Below are 15,674 nucleotides of genomic sequence, written 5' to 3'. Positions count from 1 at the left end.
GAGACCGGCCCATCATAGCTGTGGTATAGACACAGTTTCGGGTGTTTTTTCAAGTTTTTGTTTTTATTGAATTCAAATAGTTTCCCATAAAATTTAGATTACTTAATATATATATACCCTAATATATGTTTGCTTTATGGCCACAAGAACCAAGCCTTGTACCAAAACAAATAATGTTAATTAAACTGCAAAACATTAATGGAAATGTAAAAAGGTATGGCTTTTAGAGTGCAGACCCCCCCCCCCCCCCCCCACCACCACCACCACATGTCAAACATACTTTTAATGTTGCTATTATATTGTATTGCTACTATAATATAAAATTAAAGGGGTATTCCAGGAAAAAACTTTTTTTTTAATATATCAACTGGCTCCAGAAAGTTAAACAGATTTGTAAATTACTTCTATAAAAAAAATCTTAATCCTTTCAGTACTTATGAGCTTATGAAGTTGAGTTGTTCTTTTCTGTCTAAGTCCTCTCTGAAGACACGTGTCTCGGGAACCACCCAGTTTAGAAGAGGTTTTCTATGGGGATTTACTTTTAAAATGGGCGGTTCCCGAGACAGGTGTCAGGAGAGCACTTAGACAGAAAAGAACAACTCAACTTCAGAAGCTCATAAGTACTGAGAGGATTAAGATTTTTTTATAGAAGTAATTTACAAATCTGTTTAACTATCTGGAGCCAGTTGATATTTAAAAAAAAGTTTTTTCCTGGATAACCCCTTTAACTATGTATATTTGGTGACATTACAACTGAAATAATCTGTGAACTGGAGTTAAAGGGGTACTCCACCCCTAGACATCTTATCTCCTATCCAAAGGATAGGGGATAAGATGTCTAATCGCGGGGGTCCTGACGCTGGGGACCCCTGCAATATAGCATGCAGCAACCACCGTATCTGCTTCCAGAACCGCTGGAGGTTCTGGCTCCCGACCACAGGGACGTAAGATCGTGATGTCACGACTCTGCCCCCGTGTGATGTCACGCCCCGCCCCCTCAATGCAAGTCTATGGGAGGGGGCATGACGGCTGTCACGCCCCCTCCCATACACTTGCATTGAGGGGGCGGGGTGTGATGTCACACAGGGGCGGAATCGTGACGTAACGATCTTCCGTAGACTTGCATTGAGGGGGCGGGGCGTGACATCACATGGGGACGTCACGATCTTCCGTCCCCGTGGTCGGGAGCCAGAACCTCCAGCGGTTCCGGAAGCAGATACAGTGGGTGATGCATGCTATATTGTGGGGGTCCCTAGCAGCGGGACCCCCGCAATCAGATATCTTTTCCCCTATCCTTTGGATAGGGGATAAGATGTCTAGGAGTGGAGTACCCCTTTAAAATGTTATTTATACTGCATGATGTATGCAATTGAAGCAAAAGAATAAAAGTGATTCAATAAAGTTTATAAACTGTACAAGCAATGTCAATGAAAAATAAAAAGGTTATGGTTCTTAAAAGACATGTGAAGAAGAACCAGAAACTACTATTACTAGTAGGAAGGTTACTACTCCCCTTTGCTCACCATTGTGGGAACATAGCCTAAAACTGCTAAGCAAAGGGGAGTAGTAAGTGCACAGTACAGCAGAATCCTATTGAAATCAATGGGACTCTGCTGCAGTGAACTGTCCATGCGGTTCAGGAAATATTCCGCTGCAGCAGAGTCCCATTGATTTACATTGGATTCTGCTGCACTGTGCACAGTTCCCAGAGTTTGCAGAATAGACATGTCTGCTGAGTCCGCACAGAAATGCATTGTTATCTATGAGATGGAGCATTTCTGAGTGGTCCTAGTGGCGGCTTGTTCTGCCGACGCTCTGCTGTCGGGGGAATGTCCACACGGATATACATCTATATATATAAAAAGAGAAGGCCTGACTCACTCACTCATCAATTCCCAGCCTAAACCCTTGGACCTAGAAAGCTGAATTTTTTCACAGGTGTTTTTAAGACGTAGACGAGGAATAAGAAAGGATTTTTCAAAATTCAACCCTTAAGGAGGTGAAAAAGGGGTTTGTGTTTAAAGTCCTATACAAGTCTATGTAAAATATATGTTACTGCATAACTTCCAAACGGCTGGAGATATTTCGATAATACATGGTCACATGTTACTTATATGTCCACTTAAAATATAGGATAGTTAAGTTAACCCTTAACTACCCCCATTTGTAAGGGTTGGGGTTCTTGTTTAAATTCCCATGCAAATCAATGGGAAATGTATGTTCCCACATAACTTCTGTACGGCTGGAGATATTTCAATAATACCTGGTACACATATTACTTAAATGTCAAATAAAAAGATATGATAGTTAAATTAACCCTTACCTGCACCCTTATATAAAAGATTGTTTTTTGTTTTAAGTCACATGCAAGTATATGGGACTTCCAGTACCTTACTCCACAAGCTCCACTCTGCATCTCCTGGTGAATGTGTCAGTCCGGCTTGCAAGCCACACCCCATGTCACAAAGATGATACAGGATATGGGGTCAGGCTTTGAGGTTGGGATATGAGGTCGGGATATGAGGTCGAGATATGAGAACGGGATATGAGGTCGGCATATGAGGATGGGATATGAGGTTGAGATATGAGGACGGAATATGAGGACAAGATATGAGGACAGGATATGAGGTCAGCATATGAGGACGGGATATGAGGATGGGATATGAGGTTGAGATATGAGGACAGGATATGAGGATGGGATATGAGGACAGGATATGAGGTTGAGATAGGGGAAAGGAGGTTGGGATATGAGGACGGGATATGAGGTCGAGATAGGGGAAAGGAGGTCGGGATAGGAGGTCGAGATAGGAGGTCGAGATAGGAGGTCGGGATATGAGGATGGGATATGAGGAAGGGATTTGAGGTCGAGATATGAGGACAGGATAGGAGGTCAGAATATGAGGTCCAGATATGATGACGGGATATTAAGTGGGATATGGGGACGGGATATGACAACGATATATGAGGATGGGATATGATGTCAAAAGTTTCCTCCTTTGTTGACGATTTTCCTCCACAACAAGGATTAGGAAGGAAAAATGGTGCAACGCCGGATACTCAGCTAGTTCCACATATGAACATACCTGTGACCATAGCCTTATAGTGACTTACACATACTATAATAAATGGACTGTAATATATATTTGAGGAGTGACATAAAATGTTAATTTCATGTTTTACAGAACATAGACAATGGCTGTTAATGAAGATTACCACGCACTGGTCCAAGGCATCGGTAGTGTGAATTTCTCTGGTAACAGTATACCATGCAAACTTCTCCTGACTGGTGACAGTGCTTTTCCCGTTTTGGCAAGTCCTGGAAAACATGTTCTCATTGCTGCTTCCAAGTATGGGAAAGGCCGAGTCGTGGTCTTGGGCCACGAGGCATTCTTGAATCTGCCACAAATTATGGATTTCTTAAAAAAGGCAATATCTTGGCTGAAACCTTCCCCAGAAGCCATAATAGGTGTAGAAAACAACCTGGGTCATTTGGAACAGACTCTTATTGCCTCTGGACACAAGGTTGAAAAGGTCTCTGGTGTGAAGAAGGATCTAGGCGTTCTGTGTATGAGTGGATATAATGACAGTCAGGCTAAAGAAGTAGTCTCCTTTGTAAAAGAAGGAGGAGGTCTTCTCATTGGAGCTCAAGCCTGGCACTGGGCACAGTCCAACAAGCAAGACAATGTTTTGTGTCATTTTCCTGGGAACAAAATAACGTCTGTCTCTGGGATATATTTTACTGGTCAGGTTGGAGAAATAGGGAATTTTAATGTGAGTGAAAAAATACCCTGGTGCCCCTTTGATAAAGAGTAAGTACCATTGATTCTTTTCCACTATACAATCATCTAGAACAGTGGTCTTCAACCTGCGGACCTCCAGATGTTGCAAAACTACAACTCCCAGCATGCCCGGACAGCCGTTGGCTGTCCGGGCATGCTGGGAGTTGTAGTTTTGCAACACCTGGAGGTCCATAGGTTGGAGACCACTGATCTAGAAGATAATACTGTCATTTAAAGGAATACTCCAGTGGAAAACTTTTTTCTTTAAATCAACTGGTGCCATAAAATTAAACAGATTTGTAAATTACTTCTATTAAAAAAATCTTAAAGGGGTTATCCAGGAAAAACTTTTATATATATATATATATATATATATATATATAAAATCTCAACTGGCTCCAGAAAGTTAAACAAATTTGTAAATGACTTCTATGAAAAAATCGTAATCCTTTCAGTACTTATGAGCTGCGGAAGTTGAATTGTTCTTTTCTGTCTAAGTGCTCTCTGATGACACGTGTCTCGGGAGCTGTCCAGAGTAGAAGCAAATTCCCATAGGAACTGCACAGAGCAGAATAGGTTTGCTATGGGAATTTGCGTCTACTCTGGACAGCTCCCGAGACAGGTGTCATCAGAGAGCACTTAGACAGAAAAGAACAACTCAACTTCAGTAACTGATAATTATTGGAAGGATTAAGATTTTTTTTTTAATAGAACTAATTTACAAATCTGTGTAACTTTCTGGAGCCAGTTGATCTAAAAATAAAAAATATATTTTTTTTTTTTTCTGGAATACCCCTTTAATCCTTCCAGTACTTATGAGCTGCTGAATACTTTTCTTTTCTTTTTGGAACACAGAGCTCTCTGCTGACATCCTGACCACAGTGCTCTCTGCTGACACCTCTGTCCATTTTAAGAACAGTCCAGAGTAGGAGAAAATACCCATAGCAAACAAATGCTGCTCTGGACAGTTCCTAAAATGGACAGAGATGTCAGCAGAGAGCACTGTGTTCCAAAAAGAAAATAATTTCCTCTGTAGTATTCAGCAGCTAATACGTACTGGAAGGATTAAGAATTTTTAATAGAAGTAATTTACAAATCTGTTTAACTTTCTGGCACCGGTTGATTTAAAAGAAAAAGGTTTTTCACCGGAGTACCCCTTTGCATGTCTCAATCATATTATCAGATAAAACCTTCTCATACTTTTCTTATTTCTTTTATTTTATTGTTTCACAGTGTGAACTTTTCAGCAGATTTAAAGCATCTGATGCAAGGTGTTAGCAATGTGGATATTAGCGGAGGCAGTGTCCCCTCAGAACTGCTTCTTCATGGGCCTCTGACCTTTCCAATTGGTCTAACCAAGAGTAACCAGTGCTTTTTTGCCGCAGCATATTACGGCAGAGGTCGTGTGGTTGTGGGGACACATGAAGGCTATCTATGCAAACCACAGCTTAAACCCTTCTGGCTCAATGCCGTCTCTTGGCTGGATATGGGAAGACAAGGAAAGATTGGTGTTGTCAGTCAACTGAAGAGTTTTGCCAACATCCTACAGACTGAAGGCTTTCAGTGTGCGGTGTCGAACTTAGTTCCGGATCTCAGTGTGTACTGCTGTACATCATACAGTGACGCCGAGGCCGAAAAAATCCAACAGTTTGTGGCAGAGGGTGGAGGCCTGCTTATTGTTGGACATGCCTGGTACTGGTCTTACTCTCATCCAAATGTGCTTTCCCAATATCCAGGAAACAAAGTCCTCAATAAGCTTGGAATCAGCATTTTGGGCGCAACAGTTCCTCAGGGCATTTATCCAGTTTTGGATCCTCAAGCAGAAGCTACTACCTACCATTTTCCAAGAGCAATCTGTCAACTTTTATGTGACTTAAAGAGTGGGGTTGAGCTGAAACCACCACTGAGCAACTGGCTGTCTAAACTCCGGCAAGATGTTTCTACTTTCATGAGATTGCCAGCCAGCCCTCTTATTTTATCTCTACAGGAAGAACTTGTACACCTAGTCCATAATTGTAGTGTCCCCTCTGTCAGCAAACAGCATCCAGCAAAAAGCTGTTCCAAGGAGGCCTTCATGATGTGTCTGGCCCAAGAAGTTACCTGTCTAGATAAACTAGAATGTGACTGCGGTCCGTGCAAACCCCCGGTCACAGTGCAGATTGATGCCACGAACCCCGGTAAAGCATTTTTCTCATATCTGAGTATATATAGTAGAAAAACCATTGGCGCAGCACTCAAAAAGATTCAAAAAAGTGTAAAAATGTATTCCATCATGTCAGTACAAGCGACATTTCAGCCCCTCAATGGAGCTTTTTTCAAGCTCCATTGAGGGGCTGAAACGTCGCTTGTACTGACATGATGGAATACATTTTACACTTTTTTGAATCTTTTGGAGTGCTGCGCCAATGGTTTTTCTATTGAATGGACTTTAATCAAGTTGGGGCGCCGGCACCGGACACAGTATTGATAAGTAGTGCTGCATTGTTCTTGAGTATATGAGTATATATAGTAGGTATGCATAGCTGTGACTGCATCTTAAAGGGGTTGTGCGCTGCCCTGAATTTCTGAGCTCCGCTCACAGCGTCCGGAAGTTCATTACTCCGAACGCTGTGTGCGGGCTTCCGTGTTCGCGGCCGCCGGGCGTGACGTCACGCCCGGCCCCTCGTGACGTCTCACCCGCCCCCTCGTGACGTCACGCCCACCCCCCTCTACCAAAGTCTATGGGAAGGGGGCGTGACAGCGGTTGTGCCACCTTCCCATAGACTTTCGTTGAGGGGGGGGCGGGGGGGGGGGGCGAGGCGTCACGAGGGGCCGGGAGTGACGTCACGCCCGGAGGCCGCGAACACGGAAGCCCACACACAGCGTTCAGAGTAATGAACTTCCGGACGCTGTGAGCGGAGCTCAGAAAGTCAGGGCAGCGCACAACCCTTTTAATGCCATTATCGTGCAGCCATTTCTTTCTTCCAAACATATATTTGCCTTGCATAAAAGTTTTTTCTTAGATTCAGGAAATTACTGCGATCGTCCAGCACCCAGTTAAAGAGGTTGTCTCATAGTACATAACTTTCTAGGACCCCCTGCAATCTCTAGAATGAGGACCCGAGTCTCCCATCAGAATGGAGTGTCGGGATGCGCATATGCTTTACGGCTCTATTCATTTTCTTTGGAAGCCATGTACTCAGCTATTTATGGGAGCTCCAATAGAAAAAAAGGAGCAGTGATGCGTGTGTGCGTCCCAACACTCCATTGTGATATAAACGCTATTTAATCTATAGGAAAGGTTTAGTTTTGAAGGTTTCCTATAACTACTAGGTTAGTTATAGAGTCTTCTCAACAGCTATTTTTAATATGGATTATATAAAGTTAACATATTTTTTAGCCGGTGCTGGACAACAACAGCAATCCCCTAGACCAGTGGTCTTCAACCTGCGGACCTCCAGATGTTGCAAAACTACAACTCCCAGCATGCCCGGACAGCCATTGGCTGTCCGGGCATGCTGGGAGTTGTAGTTTTGAAACATCTGGAGGTCCGCAGGTTGAAGGCCACTGCCCTAGACCTTCCATGCTGTTGTCCAATACAGCATTCATGCACCTGGTGTTCGCATTTCAGAATTATAGGGATTCTCTGGTGGTAAATAATTTTTTTTAATCAACTGGTACCAGAAAGTTAAACAGATTTGTAAATTACTTCTATTTAAAAATCTTAGTCCTTCCAGTACTTATCAGTTGCTGTATACTACAGAGGAATTTATTTTCTATTTCAATTTCCTTTCTGTATTTCCTTTCCTTTCCTTTCAGTGCTCTCTGCTGACACCTCTGTCCGTTTCAGGAACTGTCCAGAGCAGGAGAGGTTTGCTATGGGGATTTGCTCCTGCTCTGGACAGTTCCTGACTTGGACAGAGGTGTCAGCAGGGAGCACTGTGGTCAGACAGAAAAGAAATTAAAAATTAAAAGAATTTCCTCTGTAGTATACAGCAGCTGATAAGTACTGGAAGGATTAAGATTTTTAAATAGAAGTAATTTACAAATCTGTTCAACTTTCTGGCACCAGTTGATTAAAAAAAAAAAAAAAATTTCCATCGGAGTACCCCTTTACATATTTGGATTTACTTTACTGTTTTTGTGTGGTATTCTTCTTTTCTATATGGCAAAACTTTGGACTTAGGGTAGCATTTAATGGAACACAGCATGGATCATGTTATCAGGCTGAATGGCAGACATGTTTTCCTGTAAATTATTCAATTGAAAACAATAGAATCCATATGCCTACTTCCCAGCGTGTGTACAAATGGCTTATACTTTAGAATTGTACATAATTAGCAATGTTTCTAGAAAAATTGCCTGCATTATGGGGCCAAAAAAACTGATACCTAGATATTATGTCCCCAGGTCCTGATGCCTGGAGAAGTCTTGGACTCTATTTACCTCCTCGGAAAACTGCAACACTTGTGTTTCCAGCCTCAGCTGTGGGTAAAGGTCTCCAGGTAACTTCCAAAATTGTTGCTGTGTACTATAAGTGATAATTAGGTATTAAAGGGGTATTCCAGGATTTTTTTTTATTTGACTATGCTACAGGGGCTGTAAAGTTAGTGTAGTTCATAATATAGTGTCTGTACCTGTGTGTGATGGTTTTCTCACAATTCTTATGTTATTTTCACCCCACTATTTATTTTTACCAGCATACAAAATGACTGTTGTCTCAGATTTTTCCCAGGTTGCAATGCGGCCAAGACCTGACTCACTGGTCAGCTGATGACAGGAAACCTGTCTGCCTCAATGGGTGGAGGGATCACTTGGTGGGAGAGAGATCAATCTGCAACTAATGCAACAGCTGTAGGCACCCTGATTGAAAACCACAGGTCTTTTGTTTCAATGGGTGGGGTGGCTGATGTGTGGGAGGGAGGAAAATGGCATTATGGGATTTGTAGTCAAAAAAACATAAGTCAAACAGGAAATATGAGTTCAAAAAAAGCTAGCCACAGTGTTATGGTAATCTCACGACATAGCCATTTAGCCCCAAGACAAGCACAGGTCCTTCCTAAGCATGTCCATTACTGTCTGCCAGGTACATACTAAAATCACCTTATGCTGGATAACCCCTTTAATCCTGTTTTACCACAGCATCTGTAGGTTTAAAATGCACCTCTAGTTTTGTATTACCAAGTATCATTTTGTGCAATAGTAGTTGTGGCAGTTGTAGTAAATGTCTTCTATTTATTACAGGTACAGATCGGCTGTCACTCAGATAATCTTAGCGGTGCAAATGAGTACTGTCGTGCGCCAGTGGTGGTGCACAGGAAGGGTGTGGTTAATGAGAAGGTTTCAATATCTTGTGCCTGGGGTGGACTTCTATATGTTATTGTCAAAGGCAAGAGTCAACTGGGTAATGTTCGGATTTCAGTACAAGGAGTGGAACTAGCGCCTATGTTTATAAAGGGTAAGTATGGATTGTCCTTATTTTCACTAAAATGTCCGATGGTTAAGAAAACACAATAAACAGCAGAGAAGTGCTTTTTAGTCATAATATATACATTAAGGAACATGTCAATAATTTGTTATGAATGATGCTGCTTTATGGTAGGCTCATGTCTGCCGTATTTTGTTGTGTATTTGCTGCTGCATATTTTTACCCATTGAATTCAATCGGTTACAAAATCAATAGCAAAATATGGCACACATGACCCTACCCTTAGGGGTTCCTTTATCTCACAGCTATACAGTTTGTTTGACATCATAGATGAGTAGAGCCACTTTATGAATTGGTGGGGGCTGTCAAACTTGGCATAAATGATCTAGAAATACAGTATATAGAGAAGAACTGCAAAATTATAAAATTAAATTCTATTATTTATTTATTTTTTTCTTTGAAGGAAAGATAAGTCGCTCATCTTGGGTGGACAAAAATCGTCATCATCCAGCTCCTTGGGCTGAACTCATCACAGAAAACATTATCCTTACTGTCCCCTCCGATGTGATCCGCTCACTGGATGATCCAGATGCTTTAATGTCTCAGTGGGATAAGATCATGGAAGCAATAGCTGATCTTGCATCAACTCCAAAGAAGTTTCTACGCCCAGAAAGATTTGTAACCGATGTCCAAATATCAGCAGGTAAGCAGGTTGCTCATGGTTTTCTGGAAATCGATGGGTGGCATTTTGTTTTTGGTTATAGCACAGCAGATCACTGATTCTTCCCTGGTGGCTCGCGTGCATTCAATCTAGGGGCTCCATATTCCCCAGCCAAAGTCCAACAAATACACAAATAAATGAAAGCACAGCAAACGGGGATTGCGTTTATCCAACCTCTTTATCCACAATTCTTCAGCTGTTATACAAACAGATATGGATGGACAAAATAAAGGATAATCACCCAGTGCCAAGTAGCAGTAGTTTGTCGATCAGGTACTCTTAGAATTCATCTGCCTCCATCTAGGTCTCCTGTTCCTGGCCGTGGTCTGTAGCATCTCCTGCAGGCTGGAAGTCCGGCTGTTCCGTGCGTTCCGAGCACTGACCATCACTGGGGGATTATCCTTTATTTTGTCCATACATATCTGTTTGTATAACAGCTGAAGAATTGTGGATAAAGACATTGGATAAATGCAATCCCTGTTTGCTGTGCTTTCATTTATTTGTGTATTTGTTGGCATTTTGTTTTTGTCAATAGTTTATGGCTTTGATCAAGAGTTTCAAAGAGCAAATTTTACAATTCTGCTATTGATAGCTCCACATATGAATAGAACATTTATTAAACATTTATAAAAGCATAAGAATACATTTTCTCTATGTAAAAAGCTATCATGTATTGGTTAAAAGGGGTATTCCACTGGCTAGCGTTCAGAAAGTGTTTTCAAGCTGCGGGGGTTGGCCACGCCCCCTCAATGCAAGTCTATGGGAGGGGGCGTCACACCCCCTCCCATAGACTTGCATTGAGGGGGCATGGCTGTGATGTCACGAGGGGCGTGGCCGACCCCTGCAGCGCAAAAACAGCATTCGGAACATTTACTTCTGAATGCTGGTCAGTGGAGTACCCCTTTAAATAACTTCATCAGATTATCAATACCTATGTATAACCACCTCTCCAGTGAAAATTAAGGGCACAACCCCCTTGTCCTTGACACTGGCAGGGTACCAACTGCTAATATCACCAGTATTGTTGTGACTTTTATAATGCCTAGTTAATAGTATCACAGAATTGTTACTTTGAGAAACCCAATGAATACACTCATAATACACTACATTGTATTATAAAAATAATGCACCCTGATGGAAATGTTGGATTGCTGCAGAACTCAGAATGCAGTTATGATATGTAAATAATTATAGGTGTGGTCTGATTAGATTCTGGATCTTGCCACATGAGGGCGTAAAAATGCTTCCCCTGCTGCCCTATAAAAAGGCCATCAGAGGCTACTTATTGGTAGTGTCCCTCTTGGAGAGAGATCATTTACTGCTAGACATGCCTCTATGATACATTCAAAGACATTTTGCCTAGAGGACAGACTTTGAGAGGAGGTGCATCATTGGGCTGAGAGAAGCAGGATGGTTGGTTTGAAGAACTGCTCACCATCTAAGCCATTCTGATCAAGCTGTTAGGAGGTGTTGGGAGCAGTGGTAACAAGAGTACACGCACACATGACAAACAGGTTCTAGGTGGCCCAAGCAGACTACCAATAGAGAGGATTGCATCTGCTGCTGACAAGCACAAGCAGCTCCCAAAGTTTCCTTGCCCACCAGCTAGACACCTTTATAACACATACGTCTCTGCTTGGACAATTTACAGGTGTTTGCAGAAGGAAATTTGGACTGATATGGACTGGAACCATACCTCTTTAGCAATATTTCCAGATACTGTTTAGGATCAAACAATAGTCAGGTTTGAGTATGGAGGCCTTGTGGTGAACCCTTCAGTTATGGCTTCTGGAGTAACACAGTACCCCATATGCTGATGTGATGATCTGGGGAGCAATTGCATACGACAGTCGGTCACCCCTAGTATTGAGGGACACTAGCAGCTCAGCGATATGTACAGGACTCATGCGACTCATGTTTCATTCGATTCCAACAACTCCTTCTTGGTGCTTTATTTTTTTTGTCAATGAGCGTACCCTGACTTATTTATTTATTACTACAGGTTGGATGCATGCTGGATACCCAATAATGTGTCATTTGCCATCAGCAACTGCATTAGTAAGCCTTGAGAATATAAAGAAAGGTCTGTGGGGGCCTGTACATGAACTTGGCCACAACCAGCAGAGAGGAGCTTGGGAATTCCCTCCTCACACCACAGAAGCCACCTGTAACCTGTGGTCAGTATATGTGCATGAAACAGTGCTAGGAATCCCAAGGGATAAAGCTCATCCAAATCTAAAGCCAGAAGCAAGAGAAAACAGAGTCAAGCAGTATGTCAAAAATGGAGCCAATCTAGCACAATGGAGTGTATGGATAGCACTTGAGACTTATCTTCAGGTACTTTACCATAAATCATTAACATCTTAAAAATATTAGTATTAATGGTGGGATTAATCTCTTAATGACATTGGATTTAAATGTATGTTCAGTTGCCCTGGTACTAAAAGGGGTACTCCACCCCTAGACATCTTATCCCCTATCCAAAGGATTGGGGATAAGATGTATGATCGTGGGGGTCCTGCCACTGGCATGCGGCACCCACCTGTTTCTGGTCCAGAAGCGCTGGAGGGTTTGGGTCCTGACCACGGGATCTGAAGTTTGTGACGTCACGACTCTTCCCCCGTGTGACGTCACGCCCCGTCCCCTCAATGCAAGTCTATGGGAGGGGGCGTGACGCCCCCTCCCATAGACTTGCATTGAGGGGACGGGGCGTGACATCACATAGGGGTGGAGTTGTGACGTCACAAACTTCCGTTCCCGTGCATTTTGCTCGTAAAGCAAGCACTGGAGTTGTGCTTGCTTCTTATACTGTAAGTGTCAGCTGATATCAGCCACTGTGCACTTACAGCCAATGACGGACATCGTCGATAACGCCGGTGTTCGCCATAAACCCCTTAAGTGCCATGATCAATAGCAATAATGCCACTTAGGTGCCTGAATGACAGCTCTTCTGACCACCTATGACAGCACCTCCCCGGGTACGGAGTGTGTCAACCTGGCACCATGTATCTCTATGGTAGAGCCAGAGATAGCTGAACAGCTCTCCCATAAGCAATTTAGCAAACTGTGTTTTTTTTTATGCTTTTTAACGTGTAGTGACACTAACATGTTATCTTGATACTTTAGGTCAGCCTGAATACAGCAATACCAAATTTGTATAGTTTCCATCATGTTTTACAAATGTTGAAATTTTTTGCGGTTTTCAGACCCCATAAATTTTTAACATTTTTTTGTATACCGGACTGTATGAGGGCTCATTTTATGCACCGTATTCTGTTTATTTTATCGGTACCATTGTGGTATTGATCGGAATTTTTCATAATATGACGTTTATGCCATTTATCATTAATAATGTAAAATTGAATAGTATATTTTTATTAGGTTTACATGTTTTTTATGTGGAAAATAAAAAAGCGGGGTGGAAGGGGTTATTGAGCCATGGGAGGGACAGGAGGAGAGGTAAGCCCTCCAGCTACCTTTACAGTGGATTGTCCCCCCTTCCCTCTGCAATTGATAGTGTTTTTTTTTTTTTTGGGGGGGGGGGGGGGGGAGGTGAATTAAATTATGGTTTTTAAAGGGGTTATTTTAAAGGGGTTATCCAGGAAAAAACTTTTTTTTATATATCAACTGGCTCCAGAAAGTTAAGCAGATTTGTAAATTACTTCTATTAAAAAAATCAGTACTTTCAGTACTTAACCCCTTAAGGACACATGACGTTCTCATACGTCTCCATTTCAGAGTCCTTAAGGACTCATGACGTATGAGAACGTCATGAGCTTTCCCGGCCCCCCGCTGCCAGCTGGAGCGGAGCCGGTGGCCGATGCCTGCTAAAATCGTTCAGCAGGCATGGCGGCATATCGCCCAGGGGGGTCATGATGACCCCCCATGTCGGTGATGGCCACAGATCGCTGTACAATTCAGCCCATGCAGCGGATTCCGGGTCAATCGGGTCTCCAGTGACCCGGTGACCCGGAATTACTGGCTGATCGGGGCCGTCTCTGACAGCCCCGAACAGCCATAGCCAACAGGGGTGAGGTGGCACTGGTGCCACCTCACGATCGCCCTGATTCATCGGCCGGTTTACCGGCCGACCAATCAGGGCTCCTGCTGCAGGTGTCACTCCCGCAACCCGCTCCACCCCTCTTCCGGAGGAAGTTTCCCGAGACACGTGTCATCAGAGATTACTTAGCTAGAAAAGAACAACCTAAACTTCAGAAGCTCATAAGTACTGAAAGGATTAAGATTTTTTAATAGAAGTAATTTACAAATCTGTTTAACTTTCTGGAGCCAGTTGATATATATATATATATATATATATATATATATATATAAAGTTTTTTCCAGGATAACCCCTTTAAGGTGAAAAAGGGGTTAAGAGCTTCTGAAGTTAAGGTTGTTGTTTTCTGTTTTCTGATGACATGTGTCTCGGGAACCGCCCAGTTAAGAAGAGGTTTGCTATGGGGATTTGCTTCTAAACTGGGCGGTTCCCGAGACACATGTCATCAGAGAGCACTTAGACAGAAAAGAACAACCTTAACTTCAGAAGCTCATAAGTACTGAAGGGATTAAGATTTTTTAATAGACGTAATTTACAAATCTGCTTAACTTTCTGAAGCCAGTTGATATATAAAAAAAAGTTTTTTTCTGGATAACCCCTTTAAGCTTGGTGTTGTGTAGGAAACCGTTTTAACAAAATGATATAGGCTACCAAATTGTACCCTAAATTACCTATTTTATTCTCTAACTAGTAACTATAGATCATAATACATCTTCCAGAATCCATGTTTTGTTCTGTCTTGGGTGTTTTTTGTTTACATGGGTGTTTTATGTTTTTTTTTTAATTATATATAGTCTTATGATGAATATAGTGTAATAGTCTTGATAACAGTCTATGCTGTTTCTCCTTTTCAGCTACAAGAGGGCTTTGGTTGGGACCCATTTAAACAAGTTTTTGCAGAGTACCAAACATTGACAAATGTCAGCAAAAACAAGAATGTTAAGATGAATCTTTGGGCGGAGAAGTTTTCTCATGCAGTCAATAAAAACCTGGTACCATTCTTCAAGGCCTGGGGATGGCCTATTGATGATGCCACTAACAATAAACTGTCCACGTTGCCAGAATGGGACAAAGATCCTATGAAATCTTATGTCAGTTCAAAGTAAAATTGAAAAATGAGAACATCTGAAATTGAATGTATACTGCCATTTTTTTACATATTAGTTCAGGAACCTGGAATGTGCAATATACTATATAACTATTGTGTCATACACCATGCTCCTTTAGCAGTGTGGATACTTCATAGTATGGGTATAAATCAGATTTTTTGTTGTGATTAATTGCAATCTGCTATGGGTCTCCTTGGATATCAGCACTGTAGAAACTACTAGTATAGTGCACTGTAGTTCATGGTCACAATAGGGCCACATCTACTGTTTTATACTTGTACAATGTATGACATTCCAAGTTGAAATAAAAAAAAAATTGCATTACCGAGGGCTTGGTGATATGGTCAAAAAGTGTAATCTTTTATTTTTCATATTTAAACAATTTAAATTTTTAATCCTTTGTTTCAAGGGTCAGCTAATCGATAAGATATATATATATATATATATATATATAGATAGATAGATAGATAGATAGATAGATATATATATATATATATATATATATATAAATAATTCTTATCAGAATTGCCCCTTAGGTTTTACAGTGCCTTGCAAAAGTATTCACCCCCATGACTTTTTTCGTATTTTGGTGCCTCACAAC

At 41.8% G+C, this 15,674-nt stretch overlaps 1 protein-coding gene across 7 annotated transcripts in view; it reads left to right on the top strand.

The window, feature by feature from the left end:
• Positions 1–15,429, top strand: part of LOC130368776 (TRPM8 channel-associated factor homolog) — a 62,165-nt gene extending 46,736 nt beyond the window's left edge. For all 7 annotated transcript variants that reach the window (XM_056572986.1, XM_056572981.1, XM_056572979.1 and 4 more), the window contains exons 2-8: positions 3,183–3,809; positions 5,013–5,956; positions 8,169–8,263; positions 9,003–9,216; positions 9,650–9,889; positions 11,910–12,244; positions 14,819–15,429. In XM_056572986.1, coding sequence (XP_056428961.1) covers positions 3,193–3,809; positions 5,013–5,956; positions 8,169–8,263; positions 9,003–9,216; positions 9,650–9,889; positions 11,910–12,244; positions 14,819–15,070 — 2,697 coding nt within the window. In that variant the 5' untranslated portion in view covers positions 3,183–3,192 and the 3' untranslated portion in view covers positions 15,071–15,429. The remainder of the gene's footprint in view (positions 1–3,182; positions 3,810–5,012; positions 5,957–8,168; positions 8,264–9,002; positions 9,217–9,649; positions 9,890–11,909; positions 12,245–14,818) is intronic.
• The last annotated feature ends 245 nt before the right edge of the window (positions 15,430–15,674 follow it).

This window comes from Hyla sarda, chromosome 4 (genome assembly GCF_029499605.1).
Source record: "Hyla sarda isolate aHylSar1 chromosome 4, aHylSar1.hap1, whole genome shotgun sequence".
Taxonomy (NCBI): Eukaryota; Metazoa; Chordata; class Amphibia; order Anura; family Hylidae; genus Hyla; species Hyla sarda.
This window is presented reverse-complemented; position numbering and strand designations above follow the sequence as displayed.